At 41.0% G+C, this 14,024-nt stretch overlaps 1 protein-coding gene across 2 annotated transcripts in view; it reads left to right on the forward strand.

Moving 5' to 3' along the window:
• Positions 1-14,024, forward strand: part of NR3C2 (nuclear receptor subfamily 3 group C member 2) — a 175,433-nt gene that overhangs the window by 121,495 nt on the left and 39,914 nt on the right. For both annotated transcript variants that reach the window (XM_063415241.1, XM_063415240.1), the window contains one exon: positions 11,929-12,045. In XM_063415241.1, the coding sequence (XP_063271311.1) occupies positions 11,929-12,045 (117 nt within the window). The remainder of the gene's footprint in view (positions 1-11,928; positions 12,046-14,024) is intronic.

Raw genomic sequence — 14,024 nt, forward strand, 5'->3', positions numbered from 1 at the left:
CCAGCACTGTTCTTCTGCAAAGGAATTGTGGATTTCTTACACTGATGGCCTGATTTCCCCTTTCACTCACCTGAACTTGGGTAAATGGAGTTTCCCTGCTTGCATCAGCACTGATGTGGAGAGGTCTTTCTGCACCATCTTCTCCAGGCTTGGAGGGGCTGCGATGGCACAGCAAGTCAGGCTCTGGGGATCTTTTTTAGGTCTCTACTCCCTTTCAAAAATGAGTTCACTTCCACACTTTGTCTTGTCTGCTTCAGCTTGGGTCTTCTGGTTAGCTCAAAGTCCATCTGTCCCTTTGGGAACCCCTCAAAAACCAGCAGCCACCAATCTTTCCACGTAACTTTTTAATTATTTCTGCATGTGAGTTTTGGCTGTGCTCCAGCGTTGAAATCATTATGCTGTTTCAGAGTGTAAATAAGTGGGACTGGATTAATAAATTGTATGAAACATGGTGCCACACTTCATTATAATCCATTTATCAAAGTGGAAAAACCTTTTAGTACATAAAGTGCATCTGCTTTTAATTTTCATTTTGATCTTTTCTTTGTGTGTTTTCAGGCACAGGTGCACGTTTTCAGGGAGGCTTTTAATGCTGGTGCCTGGCAGTTTCAAAGTTACTTCTAAGGGTGGCAAAACAGCCTCGCAAATTTGGGATGTATAAGGAGAAAGCACAGGACTGGATTATTTTCTCAGAATTATAAACTGCAGTGCAATAGATCACAAGGAAATCTGGCTTAAATGGAGGGCGGATTTGGTTTTTTTAATGTTAGTGACTTTTTAAAATTTCTGTTTTCTTAATGCGTATTTTGTCATTTTTACTTAAAAAGCGTTTTTCAGACGGGAGGATTTTGCCTTTGGTCACTGCCATTTTCCCCAGGATAAATCAATTGATCCAGTAGTGAAACTCCCCTTTTCCAGAGTACAGAAACACCTTGTGAGCCACGTGCAGCTCACACCGGGGTTTTGCACTCAGGGACCACCACCCTCATCACCTCTTTCCTTCCCTGACCCCTCCTGCAAGCCTCAGCTCTGTCCCTGGCTGATTTCTATCACTTTAATGAGCAAAAATTAATTGTTGTATTTTATGAAGATCAGCCCAAAGTGTTTTTGTGCTGTTGATGCATTTCTTGTAAACAATGACATTTCATTTCACGTGAAGTTGTGTTAAATAGTTACTTGCAGGAAACTAAAATGAATTCGAGCTGCTTAGTACTACCAGAATTCTAATTATGAAAAATTAACTCTAAAAAAAACCCCAAAAATCTATGTCCAAACCTGCCCCTTGTGAAGTTAAATGGGAACAGACTGAGGACTTCTTGATTTTGTTCTTTTTAAATGAGTTGAATGCAAAGGGTGAGGATGCATACCAAGGAGGAGCAGCAACTCTAATCCAGGGAGGAATTCTGGATATAAATTATATATTAATCGGTCTTTAGTTTTCACCACTGAGCAAAACAAATTCTGAAATAACAATTGCAGCAATTAGGCAGAATGCTCTTTGAAAGCAATTATATTTATGCCTGAGTTATGATGTATTTATGTCCCAAGATAATTATTTTTCTGTTGTGTTATGCCTCCTTTGTCATTTTTGTTCTCAGTGGCCACCATCAATGGGGCTGAAATTTGACACATTCAGTTTTACCTGAATATCCATTCCCTTGCAGCAAAAAGAAAGTCTGATCCCTTCAAGATGTCACTCTGGCACGTGAATTCTGTGCCTGAGAAGTTTTGTGTGCTTTAAAAGATGTCTGGCTTGTTTGCTTTTGACTCCCAGTGGCAACTTTATATGTGGTGAAAATGTCAGATCCCGAGCAAGTCCTCCATGGCTTGAGGTGTTCTAGACCTAGGATGATTCCAGTGTGAAAGGGTGAAACCCCTTCATATATTGCAGCAGCAAAGTAAATTGCTTTTTTTTTGGGAAAGGTGCAGAAATGAGGGCAGGGATCCAGCACCCAGCGTGGTGGCTGTCACCATGGCAGATTTATTAATCTGTTTTTTTATCTCTCAGAGGTCATTGTGGTGCTGGTGGGGCAGGAAAGGTGGCAGACCCACCATGCCTGGGTGAGGGGGGCCGTGGGGTTTTACCTGTGGGATGAGCTCCAGTAAAATTTGGGGTAATTAGGCAAAGCTTTGGTTCATCACTGCTTTTGCTGCTGTGTGAGGCTTTGCTCAGCCTCTCGAGGTTGGAGGAGTGAGCAGCAAAGGGTGAGTTTGTTCTCAGGTCCTTTGAGGGGTTTTGGGAGCAAGAACTGGAGGGGATTGGGACCTGTGGCTCTGCAGCCTGGAAATTCTGCACCCACTTTGGGGAAACAGCTCCTCATCCAATTAAACATGCAAATAGTGATTTTAGTTGGTGTAATATCCGTTCTGCTGATTAACTTACGCTTTTTGTTTTAGGTTGTTATAGTATTTTAACAGTAAACATACTCTGAAATTCCATTGTAATGGTCAGATCTTCTTTCTACAACCCCTAATCCTCTTTCTTCTTCCTTCAGATTTTTCTGGGTAACATAGAGCTGAGGTTCCTGATAAAAATAAACAAATGGAGAGAGAAAAAGAAGAAAATAAATAGGGAGACAAGTACATAGTTCAAAGGGTAAAACAGATTCTTTCTCTAAAGTCAGCAATCAAATGCAGAGAATTTTTAAGTTCACTTTGGTGAGCATCTGGTATTACTTTGGTCAACATTTCTGTATTTGGGATCTCAAGAGACTGTGCTAAAAAGCTCTCTTGTGATGGTATTGCTTGCAGCCTTTAAAAGAAAATTATTACTGACCAGAGTTCTAAAGGAAAATATTTGTCAACATGTGTGCTGGCAATATTTTAAATTGTTCCTATTATACATAATAATATTCATTATTATAAATTTAGCATATTTCCAGACTGAGCTGTAGTAAACTGTACATGAAAAATGCAAGAGAAAAATATGCTTTGAAGATAATGTGTCATTCACACAGAATAAAATTTGTGATCTGCTGAGCATGCTAAATGCAAGAGCACAGCAGACTCGAACATCAAAATGTTTGCAAAAACCAAAGGGCAGCTACTTTTAAAAACAAAAAAATTAGCAGAACATTTTCACTGAGATCAAGAGTTGGGGAAAGTTTAACTTTGTGAAACAAACAGCCTATTTTTCTAGCAATGTCTTTTATAAGTAGCATGCGTGTTATTGAAGGAGTCAGCCTGGAATTGCAGATTTTCAAATGGAGGTGCAAAGCACAGAATTAATGCTGTGCATCTTGATTTTTCTGTTTGTCCTGTGAGAAGTGAAGTTATCTCTTGGTTATTACTGCAAAGACAATTTGATATTACATCAGCAGGATGGTGGGGCAGACTGGGAGGTTTGGAGGAACAAATAAAATGTAGCAGGCTTCAGGTACACTTGAAAACATAAATATTTTTGTAGAGGTGAATATTTTCAGTAGTGTTCACTGCAGGATTATGGCTCAGGGAGTCATTCAGAAATCCTTACGTTATCAACTAGTGCTCCATATTCCAGCGTGCTCCCCCCACACCTCACCCTCAAACATTCCCTCAAATGAACCTGATATTTCACACAGCTCTTATTTTACACTGAGAGCTTCCTGAAATCCAGTTGAAACAGTGAGCTATTTGCAGAGCAGGATACTACAGCGTGGATCAGTGTAGCAGACTGGCTGACCACTTTATGTCAGCAAAAAGTGGAAGGGCATTTCAGCTGCAATTTAAGATTTTTTTGCGTGACACTTATTTAAAAAAGTCCTTCTAGACCTTTTAGACCATTTCTTGTACGTTGAGATTTTCCATTAAAGGCCCTGGAAATTTGTAGAATGTCAAGAATGCCTTATCAGATTTGTAGCATGGGAAAGCAGAATTAGCCACCATGCATGCAACATGATCTCTTGTAAATCTGCCTCTGCAGACAGCAGCATCTAGAGACTTCAAAAATACTCACTTAAAATTCCAGTTAAAACCAAACTGAAAATTTGGAAATTTGCTGCGAGAGAAAATGCTGTAAAGTATTAGATGTGTGATTTTGTCAAAACATCCTCTAAAGCTCTAATTCTCACTCTCTGTATCACTGTATTCATTATAATCTAAAATCAAAAGTAATTGAGCTGAAAACCAGTTTCAAAACAGAAACAAAATTCTTTCACTCGATAACAGGATTATTTTGATATCTGTAGATATTTTTCCTTGCTTTTCATCCTAAACAGTTTTCCAGTGCTGGTGATTTCACTGAATTGGAAAGGCTTTGCAAAGATCAGGTTTTTCCTATTCCTTTTCTGTGCTAACATCACTCAGCATGTCTTTGATGACATGAAAAGGGAATTACCCTGCAGTCTGTCATGTTTCCATCAAGTTGAACTGAAGGATGGTCCTGGGGATGGTACCTGGTGTTGGTGGCTCAGCCTGACTGAAGAACAGGATGGCTGGAGCACCACACACAGCCTTGGAGGGGCTTTCAAGGCTCTGTATTGTGTTTTAAGCGTGGCATAAGAAAATGTGCACATGGATCCTAAATATGAGGTGCAAACAAATATTTTTTGTGCTGGCTCGTGTCGCTGTCATGAGCAGGTTTCATCCCTGCTGGATGGAGTAGCCTCTTTTGGGCTCCATCCCGTGCTCCCTTGCCAAATTTCCTCTCTCTCCTTGATCCCTCTCATCGGTGCCCTTTCAGCCCGCTTAAAATAGTGAGTGAGAATCATTTTTATAACCTCTCGTGTCCTTTGCCAGGGTCACCAGACCGTTCCAATTGTTGTTGTTAGCCTGGTCTCAGCCCGGTGTGAAAGGAAACTTCCAGAGGGCGTGAGGGAGCAGAGGACAGGAAAGACTGGCACAGATTGGAGTCTGTGCTCTTAGGGGTGTGTGTAGGGAGTGAATTGAAAGGTTTTGCATAAAAAGCAGAAAAAAAAGGGGAATCAGCTTTAGAAGTGTGGTCAGAAGTTCTGGTAGCTCATCTGTGAGCACCAGCGGGTGTGGCCGTGCTTTTCTGCTGGGTTTTGTGCACCCTGCAGGAAATGGTGCTCTGGAGACATCACTTATATCCCCTGCCATCAGTAATTTTAATATGCTTTGCCTTGGTATATTAAATCAGGTGTAGCCATACCTTTAACTGCAACGTAAATATGCCCTGTGAAATCACATTTATTGGCTGAAGAGAGGAAATAATTCATATAGAAGGTAAATGAGAAAATGGAAAAAAGAGTTGGAGAACACGCAAGGGGTAAAAGTCTTGAGGATGAAAGTAGGTTAAAAAAATGGTTGGGAAACAAATTTTGTTGAAGGAAAGAAACAGGAGAGGGGAGTAGAAAGTCAGGAGACTTAAGAAAAAAAATCATTAAAATGGCAGATAAAAAATAATCCAGTAATATGAAAGGGTAAAGAAATTGAAAGATATCTTGGGACCTAGAAGTAGCAGAAGGTAATTTAGAATGAGAAGCAGGCAGGAAATATCCCAGATGTGATGAATATTTTGCCAAAGTCAAAACAAATTTTAATTAGTCCTGTAATTTATTATAAAGGAGGGAAAGCTCTAAATTCTTGTTTCAGAGAAGGGTTTAGATTATACTTATGCTGTAATAGTGTTAATAATAGACCAATATTGTCAGACACTGCCCTGGTCTGCAGTGGAAAATCATGTTGTCTGGGAATGATGGAGTACTAGGGAGATAAACCCTGAGATTGAATATCTAAAATGCAAACCCAGAGTATTCTCTGTCCAAAATGAAGGGGCAATATTCATATTTATGTGGCTGTGGCGTTCCTTGTGCCACACAGACCTCAGCACGAGGAATGTCAGCTCCCCGTGGTCGGCCTGGGCTGGTTCAAACAGAGTGGCAGGTTAATGATGCAGTGTCAGGGGTGGCTCTGGCAATGAGTAACCAGTCCTGGAGAGAGGCACTGGGGCTGTGCTGGGGGGACAGGTCCTGCCGGAGGGGGACAGGTCCTGGCAGGGCGCGCGGATGGGCGGCCGGCGGTGAAGGACTGCCCTAATCTCTTTCCCAGGTTGTTCGAACCAGTTCAAGAGCAGTAAAACAAGGTTATGTAATTGACATGTGATGTAGCCCAAAATAGTGACTGCAAACATAGGCTGCTGTTGCTGGGCAGTTGTCAACTGCTTACAAAAAAAAAAACCCACCCAAAAAACAACAAAACTAAAAAAAAAACGCAGCGCAAAACAAAAAGCGCCCTCAACTGTGTAACAAATGGACATTTGAAATGAAAATGTAGTTCTCACTTCCATTAACTAGCAGGCTTTTTTTCTTTTTTTTTAAATGGCAAGAAATAGGGGCGTTGTGAAAACTGAAATTTGAAAAGAGATTCATCATCGTACTTATCACGCTGATCTATTTGAGAGTACCTGCCAGCTGCAGATGGCGAAGTGAAAACCTCAGGTATATGCAGTTTGTCCCTTGTTAGTGTGATACGACTCCTGTCAAACAGGAAAGCCTTTTCTGCATGTGGAAAACCATTGTGGCAAGTCTTGGCAGTAATTTTATTTGTGTACTGGCTGTCAAAAGGTAGAAATAGTTCATTTTTAGTAATTGAAGGGATACATTATGTGGATACAGAGACAAAATCTGCGAGGGTTTCAGAGCTGGTTTAAAGGAGCACATCACACAGCTCAGTGAGCACAAATGACAGGTTGGGATGTGCACATTTTGTGGTTCCTTGCTAGGAAGGCAAAGAATTCCTTGTGGGAGGCAAAGCCCTTCATTAGGGCCATACCAGAAAGCAGAAAATCCTGGTGTTAAGTTCTGTTTGCTGACCAGATATTCCTGAGGTGAGAGGCTTCCCTTAGAAAATCCTGATGATTTTCTGCAGGGTGTTTGCTTTGTCTTTAGCAGGGAGGTTCTGTGGCTCAGGTTGGGAGGGATGCTCAGGCTGGGCTTGTGGTGTCTCACAGTCTGGTGGGTAAAGGGAAGGGACGGTGTTAAGAAATAAATGTTATTTATTCCATAAGGCTTTTATATGTATCACTGCTGCCGGGGAGATAATCTTCCCAGTTGGGAAATATTCCAGGAACTAAGCACTTATCCCAGCCCAGAAGCTGCAAAAGAGATGCTGGCTCTGACATGCAGATCTGCAAGGCAGGGCTGGAGGTGGCTTCCAGCTCCTCTCTCCTCCAACCCTGGGAGAAGCCTCGGCTTTCTGGCTGCCTGCAGGGAGAAGACAACTCTGCCTGCAATCTTCTGAGTCAAAGAATTAATTCTCATTGTGGAGGAAGAAGGGAAATTGGGACACTTTAGATGCATTTTGATGTGCCTCAGTGAGGCACTATTTTAAAAGCTGAGTTTTTTCAAGCTACTTCTGCTTCGTTTGCTCCTCAGCTGCTGCTCCTGTTTTCTCTCTTTGTCCATTCCCGTTTCGGACGTTGGACCCAGAGTGGATTTTGGACTTTTTCTTTGCCTTTCTCAGTGGATGTGTGTGTGTGTGGATTTTGAGGAGGAATAAAGAGATCTGCCTGGCCAGGTGAAGGCAGGAAGGAGCATGTGGAAGGCAGCAGTGCCCCGGGAGAGGAGCTCTGGTCGTTAGGGACACACAAGTGAGCGTGAGTCAACAACCTAATGCCATTGCCAAAAGCCAGCTCTGGCCCACGATTGCATTAGCAGGGCTGCTGTGTGTGCAAGATGCAGGAAATAACCATTTTATTGGCCTCAGTGATGGTGAAACTCAGCAAGAAAAATGGGCCCCGTTTTAGGAAAGAGGCTGGAGGAGAATGGGAGGAATTGACGACAGATGGAGCAAACATGACCTGCGAGGACAGATTGAGAGAAGTGGATTTGTTTAGCCCAGCAAAGAGATGGGGAACATAAATCTTTTGATAGGCAGGAGATTGTTGTAAGGAGGTGGTGATCTATTACTCTGAATGTCCAGGGGGGGAGTGTGAATATCTCTTCCTGTCGCAAAATATTCCCATTTGGGTGAAATGCAAAGGGAAAAAACACAACTTCAAGGGTGGCTAATCACACTGGGCTTGCAGGTTGTAGGGAAGTTGCAGAATACCTTTCCTCAGAAGATTTTAATACAAATAGAAAGGAAAATAAAAACCTGCCTGGGTTGTTAAGCTAGTCTTACCATGCTTCCATGAGTGGGCTTGAATTAAACACTCTTTGGATCCTCTTCCAGCCCTACGCTTTTCTCCTTACAAAATTTAACATTTGATCATAGTAGTTGCTATTTTAACAAGAGAGCAAAAATGTAGAATACTCGTTAATGACTTGCAGTTCCTGACTTAAACTTCAAAAAACTGGGGTGGGGGGAGAAATTTAGGATGGAGATAAAAAATGCGGAATTTTGCAGAAATTTCCGTGATTTTCTAATTTTGCCCTAGACAGGGACAGAAATAAATCTCATTCCTTTGGCAGCTTTACCTGCAGGGAGCACGGCAGCCCTTGGAGTGCACACTCAAACACAGGTTTGTCTCAGCAAGGCAGTTTTGGGCACTGGTGGCTCAGTTGCTGTAGTGGAGTTTTAAAATGGGGAAAGGCACAACTTCTGCTGGAGCCTCATTTTGGCAGTAATTCTTTGGCCAAATAAGAACAGCTCTTTCTCCTCTCCCTCTTTACTGCTGTATTTTGCTTATTCAGGAAAACTCAGTAAGAGGGAAGACTGAATTTCGTGAATACTTCCTTTTTGTTTTCTTTTGCAAGCCTATAGAACAGGGAATTACAGAATCTTTGGAGGTGAGAGACTTGGAAACATTCAAATATTTTGGTGTGTGCATTTGGTTGTGTCATCCTGTGTTGGCACAATAACCTGGAAAATGCAAACTTCAATATTCCTCTAGCTCTGCTGCTAAGAGAAAAGATCTCACTTTCTTCTTGCTGTGTGTGTCACCTATTCGTTGTTTATTTTAAACAGGAAATTTTTCCTCACATCTTCAGTATCTTTGTATTTCAGATGGAACAGAAATTAGCTGGTGTAAGTGCTCTTAATGATGGCATAAGTAAAAATTACCTTCATCTTAATGCATTTAGCACATGGGAGATGAGAATTCAATATCTGCTCTGTCACTTCCCAGCCCACTTGTGGGTGATTGAACGGGATAAAAAGAACAACTGGATTAAGCTGAGCACAAACTGCACAGGGCAGATCAATACATCTCTTGAAAGAGTCAGAAATTTTGCACCACAGGAACATCAACCTCTCTTCAGGATGGCCTCCACCACCTCACTGAGGTCCTGAGGAGCCCTGGAGGTCCTGACAGCACTGCCTCAATTTCAGATTTGTCAGGTTTTGCTTGGATTCTGATGTTGAGGGGCCTTAGTGAGGCACAAATGGGACATCCTGATTAATTTTGGGTGTTTTTGCTTTGCTGACTTACTTCAGAAAATTGGTTTTATTTGAAATGTACCATATGTGATTGCATGGAAGACTGAAGCCAGTATTTTCTCTTTTCCATTAGAGGTGTTAACTGAAGAACTGTTCGTTATTTTATAACTGTACTCTGCATAGAGGGTTTGTTGGAATGTTGACCTATTCTGGTTTTTTTTAAAGGGTTTTCAAATTACTTCCATTAATGTAAACTTTATGATGGCTGTGGTTTTTTTAGGAAATTTCTAGAAATTAAAAAAAATGAGAAGATGTTTGCTGTTTGCCTTGCTAACTAAAAAAAATAGGTATAGATTTTGTACTGTGCATTAATACTGAGATGCTTGATTCAAAAATTGATGAACCTTTACTAAGTTATGTTTTCTGAAAGTATCTGATGTAGAGTAGATATGTCACAAAGCAATAATTAGAGGCTACTTAAAGCATTTGAAGGGTGATTTATGGAATATTCTGCTGTTGTGGCAATATTTCTTGGGAAGTCCCATTGTGACAGCGTTGGAATCAAACATTACCACAGCATTTAAAAATGCAACCCAAGAAATTATCGTGGAGTGCATAAACAGGAACTTTTTATTAAACCCCTTAGATTTTCAAAGCAGTAGTGAAAAACATTGACTTACCAGGTATTCATTTTTTAGCACAAGCTGCCTTCAGGGTGTTTCTGCAGAGGGGTTCACTTTGCAGGGTTGGAGCTGACTTGTCTTATTAATAGCCTGCACCCGCCTGTGGAAGCCTAAAAATGGTATTGCAGCAGTCTGATGTACAAAGGACATTGTACCAGCACTGAGCAAGTGCACCTGCATTCCTGGCAGAAAATAACCATTTTTGCCTTCTCCCCACAAAAGAAATGGATTATATGGCAGTATTTGTAAGGACATAGAAGCCATCTTTATGCTTTATATCATAATTTTAAATGCTTTTGTTTTTCTCCTTTTATGTTACCTTCATGATGTACGTGTGATGGTTCTTTAGGGGATATGCTCGAGTCAGAACAAAAATATAAAGAGGAATTAAGTTGGCTCTTCTCTTTCGTGTCTGTTTTTGTATAGATAACATCACAAAATAAATCTTGTGCGATACCCAGGTTTTCATTTGTGATTAGCTGAGATAGTTTATCTTTTTCTTGTTTAGCAGGCCTACTTAAAGGCCAGCTGGTAGATCCTGGTGCAGTCACTATATTGTACAACTTGGTTTCATGCCTTATGTAACTAATTCTTGAATTATTTTGCTGAAGTTTTGTTCTTTTTCTTCTGTGTCACAGTGCTAGGTAGAGTCCCTTAATAAAACCCTTATTTGCCCATCTGCTTGTTCTTTAAACATCTAAAGCATTATGTAAATGATGATACCTTTGTGATAACTCCAGTAACACTTCACTCACTCAACTGAGATTGGTTTTCTTTGTGTGAGATGCTCACAAGAGAGTCGAGGAACATCCCAAATTTCAGTTCACTGTCGAGATAACGTGGCAAGGCTGAAAGGAGGACAGGTGCAGAGATAGAAAAGGACTTTGCTGAAGTTTTAAGGCAAATTCCTGAAAGAGCCCAAAGCAGAGTCCAGGTCTCCTGTGTCCCATGAACATTCTCTTTATCTTTCCCCAGGAAAGCATGTGAATATTGTGGAAAATGTCAAAAAGTCAGCTTGGCAGACGTATTTTATGCTCTTGTCCTGCATCAGCTGTGTCCCCTGATGGAGCTGCACCTTCATTCCCTCTCCCCGTGTGTCAGCCCCTGCTGATCCCAGTGCAGCTCTGCTCCTGCCTTCTTCCAGGGCTTCCCCTCCTCTCCCACGGCTGCTGCTTGCTGTGGTTGTTGGCTTCAGCTTTATTTGCACATCTCTTGGGCTTTCTGCACGTTTGTTTTGGCCACCCCAGATCCCTGTGTGCCACCTCTGCATCAGGGCAGCTGAAACAATCTCCTCTCGCTTCTGCTACACCAACCCCTTGTGGTTTCCTTTGTTCTTCCACATCAAATTCAAGCACCAGCCTTGGAAAGGTTTTACTCTACCTGTGTTCTTCCCAAGGAGCAAAATGCCTTTGGAGTCTCCAGGCTCTCAGCCTGCTTCCCTGGCTGCTGTGTAGTTCCCTTCTGCATTCAATACCTGCTGTCCCTTCAGCTCCTGTGGGGCTTTGCAGAAATTAAATAATACACTTGTGAGTTAAACTGGTTGAGGAGAGTGGAGTCTATGGGGAAAGTTAACCTCTGCTGTGTATTTTTGCTTTATATCCTGAGCTTCTTGAGCATGAGAATGTGCCCAGACTTGGAGCTGTCAGACTGCTCTGGGACACAGCATACCTGAGAAGATCTGAAAACACTCAAACCAGTTGTTTGGTTTTTATTAGAAGAAAAATTCCAGTCCTGTTCAGAAAAAAAGAAAAGTAATGAGATCTATCTTGAGCATGACACCAAAACTCCTTCCCAAATTAAAAAGAAGAAATGCTCATAATAAAGGCCCATGACAACTCACCAAGATCACTTGGAAAGGGTAAAGAATGGAATTTGAAATGTCTTCATTAATAAGAATCTCCAAATGAGTGCAAAACAGCAGAGGAGAACAAATTGGAATTATGTAAATACAGCCTTTAATAATGCATTTTATTTTTGGTTCATTCAGGCCAGCACAATTACCTGTGTGCGGGAAGGAACGACTGCATAATTGATAAGATTCGGAGGAAGAACTGCCCAGCCTGTCGATTACAGAAATGTCTGCAAGCTGGAATGAATCTAGGAGGTAAGCAGAATATTAATAGTTTGGTCTCTTAATTTGATTAGGTGAAAACATTGGAAATGTGCAGCCTTTTTATAGTTCTGGCAGCTGCCTAATCTCAGAAGTTTTAAGGTGGGATTATCCTGAAGTGCTTAATAGCTGACAAACTCTGTTGTCATTCTAAATTTGGGGTTGGAGGTGCGTGTTTTATGGCGCAGAAAAAAGAAAAGTGGGTGTTTTATGATGACAGTAATTTTAGTAGAGTACCACAAGCTAAAAATGTTAAAGTTTCAACTCTTGCATAGGGTTGTTTTCTTTTTGAGGAGCATTCTCTTGAATACTGAACAAACATGTGACACCATCATGAAAGCAAATTCACACATAGTGAAACCTCCCGACTTCTTTGGTGCTTATTCAGCATTTTTATTGATTTTTTTTTTCTGTGACTGTAAGGATGTGCAATAATCTTGATGATGTTACTGCATTGTTCGTATACCAACAACAGGGAAAAATGTTTTCTTACTAATTGTCAAAAGCATACTGAAAACGCTATGATAACAAAATTTATAATAGGTTTTGGGTTTTTTTCTGTTGTTTTAATTCTTCTTTGGCAATGGCTGCGTGTTTGTGGCTGTGCTTCAGTGGATTTCCTGTCTCAAACCTTCATCTGAGTAAATGCTGTTACAAATGCCTTTTTCCCACCACTCCTGTGTTTGTGATGTTGTTTGTTGGGGTTTGGGTACTGCAGGTCCTTCCCCTGATGCACAGAGTTACCCTTCACTTAAGATTGTTTTCACTGTACAGAAAATTACAACATGGTCACATTAATTCCTCCCTATCTCCAAATGCACTTTTTATCCTCCTGGGCCTATTCTCAAATAGATTTGTACAAATTAAGCTGCATTTTCTTTCCCAGGCTGCATTAGGGAACGAGGTCCTGTCCCCCATGGGCTGGAAGGGGCTTGGCTGTCCTTTGTCACCGTCCCCATGTGTGGGTGGCAGTGGAGGACCCCCGGCTGCCCCCACCCAGCTCCTCCCCCTGCTGAAACAGAGGGTTAGGAACCAAAATTTGTAATTTGACAGCTGGAGGTTGCCTTCCTGCTCTTACTGGAGATACCAATCTCTGTGATGGAAAACTGGAAATCAGAAATAGCATTCTACTTTTCCTTCAGCACGTTTTTGCACCATCTCTGATTAATCTACTGATCTTTTATTCTTAGGGTTTTTCTTTTTCTCTGTTGGTAATGTTCTCTCTCAATATTTTTTAAATAGTAAAATGGAGTGCTTTTGTGCTCTGTCAGTCTTTCAGTTTTGTTTTGATGGCATATCTTCTACTTTCCAGCATGCTGATTTTTTTTTCTAAATTAAAATATATATATATATTTTGACTGGTGGCAGCTTGCCATGATTAGGCACCTTGTAAAAAATATGTGTAATTCAGTGATACAAAATACACCTTTTCATGAATGCTCAGCCAAAATAATTTGGCAGTTTTATTGTTTACCTCCTCATTTTGTTTGTTGAAAAATTGGAGCATTTTCTAAGCTCTTACATCCTTTAATAATCTTCAGAAAATTATTCATCAAGTCAGCAAATAATTTACCTAATTATGTTATTGTCTCAATTTTTGTGTTGATTTTATAAGAAGCATCTGCAACCTGTAATTTCTTCAAAGCTGGAGTTGCCAGGTATCACATTAAATGATCTTTCTCATTTCTGGAAGGTATTTGTGTGCTCTGCAGACAGCCATATCCCCTTTGGCAAGTAGGACTCCAGAACTTTTTTGGGAATCGTTTTTTGTTTGTTGTTTTGTTATCTTTTTTTTTTAACTCCAGTGACATATGCTAGGCTTAATTGTTGGAAGAGATTCAGAGTGAGCAACTGCACCATGAAGGTATGCTGGCCCGTTTTTGGTTTATGCTCTTTTCAAGATTCTGTAATTAATTTTCAGTTAATTATGGACCAGGATGACTTCACGGCTTTGGGAGGTGTGATTGGGCTTG

This window comes from Prinia subflava, chromosome 18 (assembly GCF_021018805.1).
Source record: "Prinia subflava isolate CZ2003 ecotype Zambia chromosome 18, Cam_Psub_1.2, whole genome shotgun sequence".
NCBI lineage: Eukaryota > Metazoa > Chordata > Aves > Passeriformes > Cisticolidae > Prinia > Prinia subflava.